Consider the following 14,594-nt stretch of genomic DNA (forward strand, 5'->3'; position numbering starts at 1 on the left):
ATTATCTTGGTTCTGTCTTCTAACTTCTAAGTTCTGACGACTAAAAATTACATTTTGTAATTGAGACAACGAGAAAGGTTTATTGACATTTGATTAAGTAATGGGCTTAATTATGCTGGAGCTAATCTGAGTTTGGGCTAATCCTATATCTAGTGCCTAATGTTAGATAGGCATGTCAATCGGGCTAGCCCGGCCCGGCCCGGCCCGAAACCCGTAAAATCCTCATATATGTGAGTCCGGTTCGGTCCGGCCCGAAAAATTTCCGAGCCTATATTTCAAAGCCCGGCCCGGCCCTAACAGGGCTACAGGGTTTTTCGGGCTTTTTTGGGCTTTATTTACCGATAAAAAAATTAATTTCTAAGTTCATAATAGTTTTTTAAAAACTATATTTAAAGGTCTACTATAAAAATAATGCATCAAATTTTAAATAACTTATCAATATTCAATAAAACTAACTTAATTTAAGAGAAAAAATAAAAGCCAAATAAATTATTTACACTTTAACCCAATAAAACATGGAACTAAAATATTTTAAAGTATAAGATAGAGTCAAAATTTAATAGATATTTTGATGATTTCAAAATCATGATACTTATATATATTTAGTTTTAGCTTTGTATAAAGATTTTTAAAGTAATAAGTAAAACTAGTAAGTAAATATGAAAACTATAACATTAATCAAATCTTTTAATCAAACTAAAATATTCAAAAAATTCAAAATATATTTGTATAAGGGCTTTTCGGGCCGGCCCGAGCCCGACCGGGCTAAGCCCAAAAAGCCCTTTAGCCCGAATGGGCTTAGCCCAAAAGGCTCGGTTTTTTCTGGACATATATATTTAAGCCCGAGCCCGATGTTTTTCAGGACCGGGCCAAACTAGCCCGCGGGCTTTAGCCCTAATTGACATGCCTAATGTTAGATGACAAAAAATTGCATTTTGAATCAAAGAAGAAAGTATGTATCTGAGTGTTAAAATCACCTCTACTTCAAAATATAAAACCGTATATGGTTTCATAATGTTATGCATTAAGTACAAGCTATAAAACCAGATTTTGTAAAACAGAGTAATTACTGCACAATTAGATAACTTTTTAAATGATGGCAAAGGATTGTGTCACACTCACATATCACACACCTTAATCTATTCTCCAAACTTAAAAAGAAGCAAAAAAAAAAAAAAAAGAAGTTATCGTACAGTAGTTGAATCTGCTTCTACAACTTGAATCGAAGTTCTCGTTCCAATCTAGTGGGAGTGTAAGAGATGAGTTCAACAATCTTTTTACCTTCTGGAAAAGGTATCTCATTATTCACTGGAATCTTCTGTAACATCATGGAATCGTTTAACTTCTCATACTTAGACATGGTTTTAGCTGCTTCATCTCTCTCTGTCTTGAATATCGATATCCATGTGTCGTCTTTCGAGGGCGTACTCTTCTTCGCGGCTGCTAAGGCACGCCGGAGAACTCCAATCGCTTCGCCTACTCGATCTTCGGATTCCAGCAATTTCGCCAAGTGTTTTTGGCTCTTTAGCTCGTGTAAAGCTCCCAGAGTTGATACATATTCCTACATGATCAATCAAATAAATTAATAATCAAGTAGAGAGTTGTTGCTTCATCTTAGCTTCTAAAGAAGATATAAAGCAAAGTTATCTTTTTACATTCAAGAAACAGAGGATTAAGGCATTTAAGTAAACTAAGTACACCAACTAGATAAGTTCCAGACCAAGATTTGGTTTCTTCTATATGCAAAAAAGACATAAGAAGAGTATCTAGATACCAACTAGACATGTTTTTTTTTATTTGTATCTCTTGTATGGCAGAGAGTGTATTTAAATAGTGAAACAAAAATTGGTTGCTCTTCACGTATATAGAAAAGTTTTAGGGATATGCGACTTACGAGAAAGCGGGTCGATAGGTCTTTATATTCTCCTTTAGCTCTAGATGACAAAATAGCATAGGCTTCAGAAATCAACTGACATATTCCGTAATGCAGTTTTGACAATAGGCTTGTGCTTGTGCCGCTTTCTTCAGCGTTCTTTGTAGTTACAGCCTATTACATAAAAAAATATATATATAAATGAAGAGTGGTAAAATGAAATGAAGAGCTCTTGTGAAAAAACTGAGGTAAGAGGCTACTAACCTGACCTTCAGCTAAACAGAGGAGACTCAAAGAAGAGCAAAGCGGAGGTGTTAGTTCCGGAAGCTTCCCTAGAGGAACCACGTTTTGTAAAGAAGGAAGAAGCTCCTTAGACAGATGATGAAAAACTCCAGATGCTTCTCGGTAGATTGTTACCGATTTCTTACAATCTGTTGCAATAAGGACCAAGATTATGATGAGTTAATGAAAAAGCAAATACAGAAAATGAAAAAAAGAAGGCCTAAGTACGTACCTGTGGATGCTAGTTCCATTGCTCTCTCACGGAGCTTAATCCCGTTAACGAAAGTAACCATAGCAACCTCAAACATTATGTTATCGACTTGGAAGAACTTAGGACATGTACGCTGAATCAAGGTCTGAGAGACCAATCCACTACTCCATCTTATCTTAAGATTCGGTACACGTTTAAGCTTATCGAAGTAATGCACCAAGTTTAAGAGTAACGGAAGGTATTTCCCAAGTCTATAGAGATCCTGATGAAATAATCCAAAAACAATCTCTCTAAGCAGCAAGTCAAAAGCTTTTTTAAAAAAAGCTTACAAAATAAATAGGTTTGTAAATTGTAATATTACCTGGTCGGAAGGAGAAGTGAGTCCTCCGGTCGTAAATCTTGCAGCTGTAGCACTGAGTTTGCTGGTTTTGTTTACGGATTCTTCGATTACTTTACGCCTACCAGTCAACTCTTTAAATTCAACCAGCGTAACTGCACTATCAGTTTGTAACGTCTTCTCGAACACAATCTGTTTTTTTTTTTAAGGTAAGCAAAAATATTACAAAACTGAGAACGATACAAAACTCTTCTTAAAATCACACAAATATACAAAAACCCTAAAACCAGAACGTGGAATCCCAACAGAGAGATATCGACGACGAAACAGAACCAAAGAAAAATAATAAGGTTACCTCTTTAGTTTTTGGTTCTGGAATTACATACTGCATCATCGTCGTCATACTTCTTCTCCGATAAACACTCGATGATGACTACGTAACTATTACGCCAGAGTGAAAAACAAAATAAATAGACATAACCGAGAGAAACAGGAGGAGAAGACTCAGCAACTTTTGTTGTCGTTTAAATAAATAAAAAAACTCAGGAAACGCAATTCCTGTGGGGTTTATGAGTATTTTTTTTTTTTCTTTTTAAAAGATATTCAGATAATTCCTATTGCAAGTCATAACAAATCAAATAGAAGTATATTTTTAGGAAATTATCAACAAAAAATGCAATAAAAAAACTTTTGATCCAACATATTTTTCTTTTTTTTTGAACTTTTCGAGGTAGTTTCAAGTTTCGCTATAGCCTCCTAGGTCAAATTAAGTGATTGTGTTTCCTTCTACGACAAGGTTTTGACTTTTGATGAAATAGTCTTCCAAGTTATAACGACACCAAGCTGAATCTAATGATATGTTGAATCTAAAAGCCCATGGGTTTGTAACCAGACGACTCTACAAGTTGACCAATTAAAATATTCCAAACTATTTGCGATGAATCTACTAATTTAATTTAGTCAAGTATGTAATTTCCAAATCTTGAATCTCGAAAGCAACTGTTTCTGGACACGAGTGACCAAAACAATAAAGAAGCAAAAAAACATGAAGCCAACATTACATTAGTAGCAGAGAGAGACAATGGACAAACCTCGTAAGGTTACCTACTGTGTAAAGTAAACACAACACAGTAGTAAGAAAGTATCGTTTACAAAAACACTCATGAAAAGCCAAAAAAAAAAACACATTGTGTTTCTGTTTTCATTATTTATTTTAGCTAGACATCATCACAGTGTCAATAGATTGGAGGGCTTGATTTGCGAAAAACCGTACATCAACGTCTGGGTCTTCACTTAGCTCCACCAAGCATGGCCGTATCATGCTCTCCACAACCTTTTTTCACAACCAACAAAAAGTACAATATTTGAATATATGGACGTTTTGATTTCCTAATGAGGACAATGTGGAATCATAAGCTCTTTCTCTCTACTTGTGAGAACCACAAAAAGACAATGCTGTGTGAATGGATACTAACCGATTGGTCAACTATTGGAATCAGAGATTGCATCATTTTGGCGACGTTAAATTTTATGTTGGGAACTCTGATAAGAGGAGAGAGTGGTTTTTAAGTTAGTCGTTGGGAGTAATGATATGAGTCAATGATATTTCATACTTTCAGAGAGAGAGAGAGAGAGAGAGTTGCCTGTCTTTAGATGCAGTTATAACCGCAGGCAAGAGTTTGGAGCATGTGATCTCGGATCCCATTACTGGAGCAAGAAGTGAAACAGCACGAAGAATCGTCATCCGGTATAGATAGTGAGGGTTGTTAATCATCTCTAGAACCTGCACAAGTAAATATACTCACATAAACAATAGCAAAAATTATCGATTTGAATCAAAATGAAGGAAAAATATACCAGACGCTTAAGATTTCTAGACAAACCTGAGGAACTATATGCTGCATTGCCCATTCAGGACCAAACTCTTCAGCAAGACGCTTAAGATTGTTCGCAGCAGCTTCGCGGATTGAGTGAACCTGAAAATATAAAGTTTCCAAAAATTTGAAATGGTAGAGATTACGGATTTAACTCTCTGATGATTCAATGGAGGTAGAGAATGAGGGACCTTGTCTTGTAACCATTGCATGCAAAGAGCACCAAGCTTATCGTCAAAGAATCCTACACCTAATTGGCTGGCCAACAAGGGAATATACTCAATTATAGCCAGACGTACCCTCCAGTGCCTGTCTTCGGCAAGTTCTACAATGGCTGGCAATAAAGATTGTGATAGTAGATCTATCCCAATAACCTGCCAATTTTAAAAAAACAAATAACCCGCATCATCATCTGAAAAATGGATGGACAAAGACGTTGCTGTCAAGTAATCTTTGACTTGACCAAAACATGAAATCTTGAACTCAATGTTGTGCAAAGAGATACGTAACTTGATCCTAACAAACCTGGTTCACTTCGTCAAGTTTGCTGATAATGTTTAAGCGTACATCAGGAAATTCGTCCTTCAACAGAGAAAGAAAGATTGGAAGAAGATGTTCAATTGTTGCGTCCTGCAATGAATATCAAAGCTAAGTTAAAAAATGCATGGTTTCAAACATACGAAATCATCGTTATCTTAAAAGATGCTAAAGCTGCGTACAGTATTATGAGCATTTTGACTCCAAACTACAGAGCCAATTTTTTTTTTGTATAGATGACAGTATTCATGGTAGGAGAGGCACATTGTATCGGCTTTTCATTCCACTTACCTTACCCAAGACTGGAGCCATCCCCATTATAACTGAGGCCAATGCAGATCTGACGTGCTGAGAAGAGTCTGATGATAATTCCTACAGGTAGGTTTAACGATAAGTTAATAGTAATAAGCAAACACCAACTGTATATTGGCCCTTTGTGAAATAAGAGATCAATCAACTACTCATAAGCATATACCTTTACACAGGGAAGGATATGTTGGATCGCGAGTTCAGGGTTTAAAATGCGACAAAACTTAGTAACTTTTCCAGCAGCTGCTATCCGAACTTCAGCCTCATTATCACGAAGTAGACGAACATATGCAGGCACCAAATCCGTCCTTCATATACAAGGCACATAGACAAGGATTAAGAAAAACTATGAAGATGGCTCCAACAAACATAACCTTCCAAGTACCATATACCTCTGAAGCCAGTATTATAAAGTTTGATATGGAATTGCAAAAATAGAGGTCCACAAAAGACATCAATTAAATTAAAACCATTGCTAAGTTCAACCATCATTGCTTACCTAGTTGGCTCTGGTCCTACAGCTTCACAAAGTTCATAGAGCTGATTTGCAACCATATAACGCACACGCCAGGACTTATCCTATTCAGAGACAAAATATCAAGATAAAGCAGCATATACTTATCTGCTTACAGCTTTACTTACCTGTCATACTCTATCATATCTGCTCAGAGATGAAATTCTACCATATTTACACATTTACTCACCTGCGAGAAATTGACAATTACAGGAAGAATGTGAGTGACACAGTCCTGGGGCTCCAACAATTTCCCAAGAGCAGCACATCCCTCAACAGCCAATAATCTGACTGAATCTTGATCTGATATTGATGTCAATAAGATAGTTAAAAGCTATATGATCATCATACAAGTAAGACATTGAAACTGATATGTGAACAAAACTAGTGCTGTTTTAGCTTCATTTAATGCTCAGTGTTCAATGCAGTAACCCTATTACTGCTTTTATTTACATTAGTCACACTCACCCCTATAACAGACCTGATGAAATTTTTAAAGAGAAATATACTGGCGAAATGAAACCATATAAAATAAAAAAACATACCATCTTGTGTAAGATCCTCAAACATGGACATAATGTCTGTCTTCAAATGAGCTGATTCAATTGTAGCAGCAAACTTCCCCAAATTCGTTGCTGCAGCTCTGCGCACCATTGGCATGTCATCTTGACAAAGCTGACTGTATACTGATCTTAGCTCCATCTTTAGCAGTTCTGGAGCACTTGGGTATGCAATATGGAAAATCCCACATGCTGATACTCTGGCTGTGAACCATTCACCAGCTGAAAGTCGCTGTTAAATAATGATGGTGTTCAGTAAGCTTAGTTGCTTATACATTATGAGCATATCAAACATTTTGGTTCCTATACAGGTGCATGGTCACATACAAAACTACAAATACAACCTAAAAGCACGCTACAGAAGCCAGAATAATATGATGGATGTTCTCTTAGATCAAACAAAATAGATGTAAACGACTTCAACCTACCGATTCCCCTAAACAACTAAAAGAGGAACACTGAACATGAGGCAAAAGCAAATTACCAAACTTGGGCGACAAAGGACCCAAAAAAACTATGTTCTTTTGCTTTTAGGTTAGCTCAATTTTACAAGGCTGGTTAAGTTAGTGAGAGCATGAAAAGCGAAAAAATAAATTGACCAAAGAGATTGATAACAGGAGTAGTAATTCTTAGCTAACCTTAGCCAGAGGAAAGAAATGCTCAACCAAGTCAGTCTCCCTCATCTGAGAACCAATTCTGCAAAGTGACTCTACAGCCTTTTCCCTCACGCAAGTTTCCTCAACGGTCGAGAGAGTCTCCAGCGGTGGAAGCAAAACATGTGCATGCTCAACGCCTCCAACGTAAGGAATAAAAACACCCAACTCTTCCGCCATCGCCAGGAGAACCTCATCATCATCGTCATTGTTTTCACTAAGAAATGGGATCAACTCTTTTCGTGTCCTCTCTTCTCCAAGAGCACGAGCAATGATAGAAAGCCGTCTAATTGAGTTCAATCTAAGCTGAATATCATCGTTTTTTAGCTCATCTATAAGCACAGCAATCGGGTATAGAGGCTCATCAACCATAGACATCCTGACCAAAGTCAAATCACTCCCTACCTTCAAACAACAAAATGTACACACAAGTCAGAATTAAACACTAAGTATAGAGACACACCATCAATACAAAAAATGATAAAGTTACAAACTTTAAACTCAATTCTGCCTCTGAGATAAATTCAAAGGTAAGCCATTTAACCAAAAAATAAATTAGCATCAGAATCAAACACGAAAAGAAGACCTAGAGAGACTACAACCATTCATTGACGATCTAAACGAATAAATGGATTTTCAGATTTATTCGAAATTGTTTCTAATTGAAATAAATGATCGAGACTTTACCGATTACGCTGTTTTCCCAGTTCCGAGCGATCTATCAATCATAGAGATTCAGAAGAACGACAATCAGAACCGGAGAGGTCTTTCTCAGCAGCTACCGATCTCAGGCAGTGTCCATAGAATTGGGCCTGTCAAAGAACAATATGGGCTTATCTATAGTGTATATAAAGGCCCATATATCTAATGAAACCGTTTTAATGGGCTTATCTATACGCCGCCGTTTTAATCTCTCTCGTATATAGGAAGCTTCTCACACTTCTTCTCAACGTGATATTGTGTCTTCTTCCTCATAAAAATATATCGGAAAAGGAAAAAAAGTAGCTTTCTCTTTCGCTGGTTATTTTTATTTTCCCGCGCACTATTTCCGGCAAAAATGGCTCCTAAGTCGGATAATACAGAAGGTATAATCTACCTTATGATTCTCTTTGATCTTGTTCGATTGTTCGTTCATCATCTTAATCCGATCTGGGTTTTAAATTTTGGTTTTGTTTCTTCTTCCTCATTTTGATTTCTCACTTATTTGCTTGTTTTCCCTGTGATTTTTCGATTCTGCAGCTATCGTACTCAACTTTGTGAATGAGGTGAGCACTTCTATTCGATTCACTATTTTCTTATCGGAAACCCAATTTTAAAACGGACCAAGAACAGATACGACTGTGAATTTGAAATTGTGGCTAGGTTAAGGCATTCAGTGATAATTTACATCATTTTGAATCTGGGAATCAACCACTTGTGCTTTTTTTTTTTTCTTTTCCTCTTGCTATACGATTGAAGCTATTGAGATCAACTCGGTTTTTCAAAATTGGTAGATACAGGTTTCTATATTAATCTGTTTTTGCTATCTTAATCATAGATTTTGATGAGTCTTTTGTTGTTGTTGTTGTTACATTGTGGTGCAGCAAAACCGACCTTTGAACACACAAAATGCAGCTGATGCTCTGCAAAAGTTTAACCTTAAGAAGACTGCAGTTCAAAAGGCACTTGATAGCCTTGCTGATGCTGGGAAAATCACATTCAAAGAGTATGGTAAGCAGAAGGTATACATTGCTAGACAAGACCAGTATGAGATCCCGAACAATGAAGAACTTGCTCAAATGAAAGAAGAAAATGCCAAACTTCAAGAACAGCTCCAAGAGAAGAAGAAAACAATCAGTGAAGTGGAGTCAGGTGTGAAGCTTAATTTTTTCTCAGTTCATAGTTTTGAAGAAGTATAGCTAGTCATTTGATGTTGTGATACAGCATCTTGGATAACATTTATCTTCTGTGATATTATCGCAGAAATCAAGAGCTTGCAGTCCAACTTAACACTAGAAGAGATACAAGAGAAAGATACCAAACTAAGGAAAGAGGTATGCGTTCTTTCTTACTTTTTGACTTGTGTCTTTCCTTAAGTAAGCTTGTAATAGGAAATAGCACTGAAAAGTGATTTCAACTGTGTACCAGGTTAAGGAAATGGAAGAGAAACTGATCAAACTACGTGAAGGAATTACATTGGTGAGGCCGGAAGACAAAAAGGCTGTTGAAGATATGTACTCGGATAAGATTAATCAGTGGCGCAAGCGTAAGAGGATGTTCAGAGACATTTGGGATACTGTAACAGAGAATTTTCCCAGAGATATTAAGGAATTTAAGGTGCAGAATCATACATCTTGCTCAAGTTTCTTTTTACAGATTGCTTCAGCTTAGCCATAATGTTTTACTACTGTTACTTGGCAGGAGGAGCTTGGAATTGAATATGATGAAGATGTGGGTCTTAGTTTCCAGGCATATTCTGATCTAATTCAACATGGTAAGAAGAGGGGTCGAGGACAGTAATTTCCAGGTAAGTTCTTCAAAATTGCTTCAATTCTTAAATAAAACACATGCATATACAACTGTTCATACATATTTAAAGCTTATATCCATAAAAAAAAATATAGTAACTTACACCATTACTGAAAAAACAGAGAACATAGAAAGATTGTACAAAACTCAGCCACTAAACCATGACTGCATCTGAAAAATAAAATATTTATACTTATTAGTATCCACGAACTCCTCTGGTCCTGACTGAAATCGGACTCTTCAAACCTACTTTACGCAGAATAGGATCGTTGATTGAATGAAGCATTTGATCCACATGTCCTGTATCCGCTCTATTTGAACCATCCATGCAACTTGGCTCATCTTTAACCTTAGTTGTAGTATTACTCTTAACACTATGTTGGGTTTCTTCTTCACTATAGTAGATAACAGTATCCTTCTCCAATAGCTTCACAGGGTCTTCTCTAAATGACATCACTGGGACTTCATTAATAATTTCATCTGAATCCGACATCGAACTCTTAGATTCTGACCTCACATACCCTTTACGTTCTGAATAATCAGCATTACCTTCATGTTCTTGTTCTGGTTCCTTGTTTTCAGAACAGTTAATTGAATTTTCCCCTCCAATGTTACGTGGAGTGTCTGGTCGACGAGGAGAAAACTGAGAAAGCTCCACAGCCGCTCGTGCAGCCTCTGCTGCAAGAGCCGCTGACTCAAACGCTGCTTGTGCAGCATCAGCCACATCTTTGTACTTCTTCTTTCCTCTCTTGACCGAATCTGATAAACCATAGCCTTCTCCTATCTCTTCATCTCCATCTTCACTAGCTAGCTTAACCTTAGAAACATCTGATGTTCCCTGCATACTTGTTGTTCCCTGCATATACCATACATTTGATTTGGTTAGAACATGATTTTTCACTTTCTGTCGTCTGTGTGTTTAATTGCAGATTTCCATACCTCAGTGGACGTAGAAGCTTCTTCTAGTTTCAGAACAATGTTATTCTCCGCAGCAATCTCCTTCAAAGCCTTCATTCTAACTTCTCTCAGTGGATGTCTTGTCGACAACTTCTGAATTATCTATTAGTAGTAACACAAAAGAAACATGAAACTCGGTAAGTATTTTGTTCTATGAAGAGAGATATATATAATATAATGTATTGAATAATATATAGTATGGGATGAATCAAAGTTGCTTACTTTGGGATCGACCCCACTATTACTGCGCAACTCAATAGACCGAGCCGCGAGATCTTTGCCAAAACGCGAAATCAAAACATTACGAATCTCTTGAAGCTCAGGAAATTCACCTATTCTAGAAGCTGCAAAAAGCAAACCAGAAACAGCTTCTAGAAGCTCTTCAGGGCAGTCTCTGTTGTGTTCGAAAAGGTGAATACGGTCGAGACATATAGTGAAGTAGCCGTGGATGAAGAAGAGAACGTCGAGGGTGTTTTGCTCTTTGACAACTTGGTCGACTCTATGGTAAGCGTGCTCGTGGTGGCCGAGCTTAAGAAGCTCAGTGACATCAGAGATGCCCTGAGAGAGCCTGACTTGACGTTGGCTCTTGAGGATAGAGAGCCTAGTGAGAGCTAAGTTGAGAAGAGACTTGAACTTGTTGGTCTTGAAGGTCCGACCAAGTAAAGCGTCAAGCTTCTTCCCCATGGCGAGAGAGAAAGAGGAGATGGAGAATAGGGTTTATGTTGTCTTTCTTTGAATGGAAGAGTTATAAGAGGACGAAGAAGATGACGCGTTACGACATACAAAGACTTCTTAGCAACTAAGTTTTCAGAAGTTTGAAAAAACGACCTTTTTAGGAAGAAAATGTGGTACCAATTACCAAATAATAAAACCAAAATGGACCGCTTTGAAATATCACGCGCGAGGATTAAATTTAAAGACCAAACGATAAACCAAATTTGAATTGTTGCTGAAAAAAATTGGTAGCATATCCAAATACGCTATCCTAATTAAATGTTTTGGACATTTTTTAATAAACAATATCAATTTAAAGAGATGTTATTAGTAAATCTTATATATTGTTACTACTTGCTCTGTATTATTTTCGAATTGTCTTTATGTCTACATAAAGTTAGTATAGAAAATCGTGTGAATATAACTCTCTTTCTCTTAATATATTACCTAGAAAAAGTTGATTGAATCAGTCTCAAACATACAACACTTGATTGAATGAATAAATAGTCATCGTTACTATACTTGTATCCACATCTGAACAGGACATTACTTGTACCAGTGTTCAAACATGAAAATGCATGGAAGATTCTCAGGTTTCCCGTATAAATTGCAGTCTTTAATTTTGGTACGAACTATAGACCCCATAGTTATTGATTCATAAGGACGAACGTTCGTGCTGTTCTACTTTTTACAACAGAAAGAAAAAAACGTCTTCGTCAAATCAAATCTCGTGTAGTTTCCAACTTCCATGGTTTCTTTATTCCTTTTGCTTTTTCCAACTTTCCATCGAAGCTATGGACGGAACACTCATGACAGAGTCGTGAAATTGATATACGGGAGAGAGAACTGTCAATGTTACGGCTCTTAAATATTGCAATTAATTTAAGAATGACAGGTTTAGAGGAATTATTAGAAAACACACACCATTTTCCTCTTTATTAGGTGTGGACTACGTATAAATTTCAACAGCAGAGGATCAAAAGACTACTTCAACTCACCTGCACGCAACTTTCCACGTTTAAAAACATAGAAACAACAATGTTGTTGTTATTATGATAAAAGAGAGACTTTATAGCTTTTTTTTACTTATGTTAGGTACGAAAAAATGGAAAGAGCTGATTATTTCTTCTAGACATACTTCCCCACACTCATCTCAGGTAAACCAAACACATTACAAATCTTTTGTAATAATAGATTTGCAAAAAACAAACTTCTAATGTTACCTAATCTTTTGTACATTGCACAAGTCCTCCTCTCATACATGAAAATGATATTATGTGAAATCCACCAACCAAACTATAGTCAAGACTAAATCACTGTGTAACTGAGAACATGATCATTAACACTTTTGTTACTATATTTTGTGCAAAAGATTCTTGAAATGAACTAACACCTCCTTGGCATCGTCATCCTTATCGTCTAATTACCGAACCAAAATCTTTATGAGTACCACCATTCTCTTTATTGTCTGGAAAAAGGAAAAGATACGAGTCTGACCATGGTAGGAGCAAAGAGAGGGGAAGCATTGATAGAGAAGAGAGGAAATAAATTTGTAACAAATACCCGGTCTACTCTTATTTCCAGTTGACTCGACCGGTTATCAAGACTTTAATGACCTTAATATGGCACCTACCTGGTTAGGAACCTAAGAACCAGATTAGATAGTCAACTTGACCAATCCTTTAGTCCAATTGTTCAACTCCTTTGATATAATATATGGTTCGATTTTTAAAACATTAGTGATGGGTACTGGTACAAATAGAGATTCTTCATGATGATAAATGTAGTTTATGTAGCATCATGATGAAATGTAAACCAGACTCTTCTGTAGTTCTGTATCATCATGATGATAATGTAGTAGTTGCTGTTTGTTTTGGGCCTTTGGGGCTTATCACAACATACTTAACGGGCCATATTATAGGCCTATGTCTGAATGAGAGTGATATCAGACTTACCGACGTTTCATATATAAATTGAAATTGACAAAGAGCCAAAGAGGTATTTTTCATACTGAAATTTCACATTAACAAAAGCTATGAGAAAAAAGAAAGAAAGATCAGAGAAGAACAAACAAACGAATTTGTTTATATTAATAGTCTAGCAGATTAACCCCAACTAACAAAATATTTAACTTTTCCTACATCCTAATAATTTTAATTAATTAATAGGGAGATATTAACTATCTACCATAAACTGATACGGTAAAAGAAAAAAGAAATGGTAGGGAGAGAGCCAAAACGCTTTACAAAACGGCATCGTTTCCATTTCCCACCTAATTAAAAAAAGACTCCGAAACAGTTTGTTATTCATTCCGCCGGTAACGACTCCGACCGCCACGAAAATAGATCGCCGGAATCAAAACAATCATCGGAAAACTCGAAAAGTCCTTCAACCGCAACGTAATCTCCACCACAATCTCCGACGACGGAACCAAAATCTAAATCAGCATAATTGGAAACGTGGTCTTCAAATCCCCAAATCTCATCGATCCCAGAAGAATCAGACGAAGCACGCACCAAATCCGTTAGCGTCTCCGTCGTCTCTTCCTCCTTCGAGACGGGAACGGGAGAAACCGACGGAGGCGGTGGTAAACCGAGCTCGTCATCAGAAGCTTCGAGAAGATAACCGAGATCCGGTTGAGTTTCACCGGCTCCTCCGCCTAGCGCCGCCGTCGTGGTGACCGTCGATAACTCGTCTTCGAAACTTTTCATAACCGAGTCGAGATCTTGACTCACCGGTTCAGGATCCGAGTCATCGAGAACATCGAATAAATCATCTCTCAGCCTCTTAACCTCCGGCGAGTCAAGAACAACGTCGTTGGAAGACTCGTCTCTGACACGTTTTTTATCAAAGGAGTCAGCCGGAGTTAGCTTATCGGAATTAGTAGCCAACAAGTCTTCTTCCACCATAGCTTAACGATTACGTTTTTGTTATGGTTTGTTTCGTGGGGTTTTTTTTTTTTTGTAATTCAGTGGCAAAATCGAAATTAGTGGGAGATAGAGGTGCAGAATGGGAAGAAGGGAACACGAGATTATATAGTAGGGGAGAGAAGAAGAGAGGGGGAGAGAAAGAGAAGGAACGCGTGAGATGTGACGGATACTGAGGCGCGTGGGGAGAGCGAATCCTTTGGAATCACGGATCCCTTGCCTTTTTTCTATTTTGTTTTTGTTTTTCTGGTTTGTAGGAAAGAAAAAGAAAAGTATTTAATCTTTAGAAAAGAAAGAAAAAAAAGAAGTCGCTATCTAAATTTAAAAGCAAAAAAATA

The 14,594-nt window shown here is 37.1% G+C and overlaps 5 protein-coding genes across 6 annotated transcripts; 1 reads left to right on the forward strand and 4 right to left on the reverse strand.

Moving 5' to 3' along the window:
- Positions 1-992: 992 nt before the first annotated feature.
- On the reverse strand, positions 993-3,173 carry LOC17897809. The gene is made up of 6 exons (XM_006303728.2): positions 3,059-3,173; positions 2,728-2,895; positions 2,388-2,628; positions 2,138-2,304; positions 1,895-2,047; positions 993-1,561 (listed from the first exon to the last, which is right to left on the reverse strand). The coding sequence occupies exons 1-6, from the start codon at positions 3,104-3,106 to the stop codon at positions 1,211-1,213; spliced, it is 1,128 nt and encodes a 375-aa protein (XP_006303790.1). The 5' UTR covers positions 3,107-3,173; the 3' UTR covers positions 993-1,210.
- Positions 3,174-3,731: 558 nt separating this feature from the next.
- Positions 3,732-7,934, reverse strand: LOC17900845 (serine/threonine-protein phosphatase 2A 65 kDa regulatory subunit A gamma isoform). 2 transcript variants are annotated; one of them, XM_023789736.1, is made up of 13 exons: positions 7,838-7,934; positions 7,136-7,555; positions 6,483-6,729; positions 6,128-6,240; positions 5,923-6,002; positions 5,590-5,731; positions 5,406-5,486; positions 5,103-5,207; positions 4,769-4,951; positions 4,587-4,679; positions 4,347-4,486; positions 4,179-4,245; positions 3,732-4,036 (listed from the first exon to the last, which is right to left on the reverse strand). In XM_023789736.1, the coding sequence occupies exons 2-13, from the start codon at positions 7,526-7,528 to the stop codon at positions 3,917-3,919; spliced, it is 1,764 nt and encodes a 587-aa protein (XP_023645504.1). In that variant the 5' UTR covers positions 7,529-7,555; positions 7,838-7,934; the 3' UTR covers positions 3,732-3,916. The 2 variants fall into 2 exon arrangements, with proteins under 2 accessions (XP_023645504.1, XP_023645505.1); XM_023789737.1 differs by having other exon boundaries at positions 7,136-7,551; positions 7,838-7,933.
- Positions 7,935-8,127: 193 nt separating this feature from the next.
- On the forward strand, positions 8,128-10,807 carry LOC17896818 (homologous-pairing protein 2 homolog). Its single transcript, XM_006306143.2, has 7 exons — positions 8,128-8,235; positions 8,390-8,415; positions 8,734-9,001; positions 9,113-9,183; positions 9,278-9,466; positions 9,551-9,656; positions 10,588-10,807. The coding sequence occupies exons 1-6, from the start codon at positions 8,208-8,210 to the stop codon at positions 9,647-9,649; spliced, it is 681 nt and encodes a 226-aa protein (XP_006306205.1). The 5' UTR covers positions 8,128-8,207; the 3' UTR covers positions 9,650-9,656; positions 10,588-10,807.
- LOC17897367 lies at positions 9,650-11,518 on the reverse strand. The gene is made up of 3 exons (XM_006307606.2): positions 10,838-11,518; positions 10,598-10,717; positions 9,650-10,514 (listed from the first exon to the last, which is right to left on the reverse strand). The coding sequence occupies exons 1-3, from the start codon at positions 11,297-11,299 to the stop codon at positions 9,855-9,857; spliced, it is 1,242 nt and encodes a 413-aa protein (XP_006307668.1). The 5' UTR covers positions 11,300-11,518; the 3' UTR covers positions 9,650-9,854.
- A 1,798-nt stretch (positions 11,519-13,316) lies between these two features.
- On the reverse strand, positions 13,317-14,532 carry LOC17900019. The gene has a single exon (XM_006304155.2). It carries the CDS (start codon positions 14,236-14,238, stop codon positions 13,636-13,638), a length of 603 nt encoding a protein of 200 aa, XP_006304217.1. The 5' UTR covers positions 14,239-14,532; the 3' UTR covers positions 13,317-13,635.
- Between the last annotated feature and the right edge of the window lie 62 nt (positions 14,533-14,594).

Source organism: Capsella rubella, unplaced genomic scaffold (assembly GCF_000375325.1).
Source record: "Capsella rubella cultivar Monte Gargano unplaced genomic scaffold, Caprub1_0 scaffold_1, whole genome shotgun sequence".
Taxonomy (NCBI): domain Eukaryota; kingdom Viridiplantae; phylum Streptophyta; class Magnoliopsida; order Brassicales; family Brassicaceae; genus Capsella; species Capsella rubella.

Coding starts and splice junctions, on each gene's coding strand:
- LOC17897809 (XM_006303728.2), bottom strand. CDS start 3,106: ATGACGACGATGATGCAGTATGTAATTCCAGAACCAAAAACTAAAGAG. Junction 2,305..2,387: donor AATGGAACTAGCATCCACAG/GTACGTACTTAG, acceptor TTATTGCAACAG/ATTGTAAGAAATCGGTAACA. Junction 1,562..1,894: donor ACCTATCGACCCGCTTTCTC/GTAAGTCGCATA, acceptor TTGATCATGTAG/GAATATGTATCAACTCTGGG.
- LOC17900845 (XM_023789736.1), bottom strand. CDS start 7,528: ATGTCTATGGTTGATGAGCCTCTATACCCGATTGCTGTGCTTATAGAT. Junction 6,730..7,135: donor ATTTCTTTCCTCTGGCTAAG/GTTAGCTAAGAA, acceptor ATTATTTAACAG/CGACTTTCAGCTGGTGAATG. Junction 5,732..5,922: donor GTAGGACCAGAGCCAACTAG/GTAAGCAATGAT, acceptor TTGTATATGAAG/GACGGATTTGGTGCCTGCAT.
- LOC17896818 (XM_006306143.2), top strand. CDS start 8,208: ATGGCTCCTAAGTCGGATAATACAGAAG. Junction 8,416..8,733: donor TACTCAACTTTGTGAATGAG/GTGAGCACTTCT, acceptor ATTGTGGTGCAG/CAAAACCGACCTTTGAACAC. Junction 9,184..9,277: donor ATACCAAACTAAGGAAAGAG/GTATGCGTTCTT, acceptor ACTGTGTACCAG/GTTAAGGAAATGGAAGAGAA.
- LOC17897367 (XM_006307606.2), bottom strand. CDS start 11,299: ATGGGGAAGAAGCTTGACGCTTTACTTGGTCGGACCTTCAAGACCAAC. Junction 10,718..10,837: donor ATAGTGGGGTCGATCCCAAA/GTAAGCAACTTT, acceptor TACTACTAATAG/ATAATTCAGAAGTTGTCGAC. Junction 10,515..10,597: donor AAGCTTCTACGTCCACTGAG/GTATGGAAATCT, acceptor TGGTATATGCAG/GGAACAACAAGTATGCAGGG.
- LOC17900019 (XM_006304155.2), bottom strand. CDS start 14,238: ATGGTGGAAGAAGACTTGTTGGCTACTAATTCCGATAAGCTAACTCCG.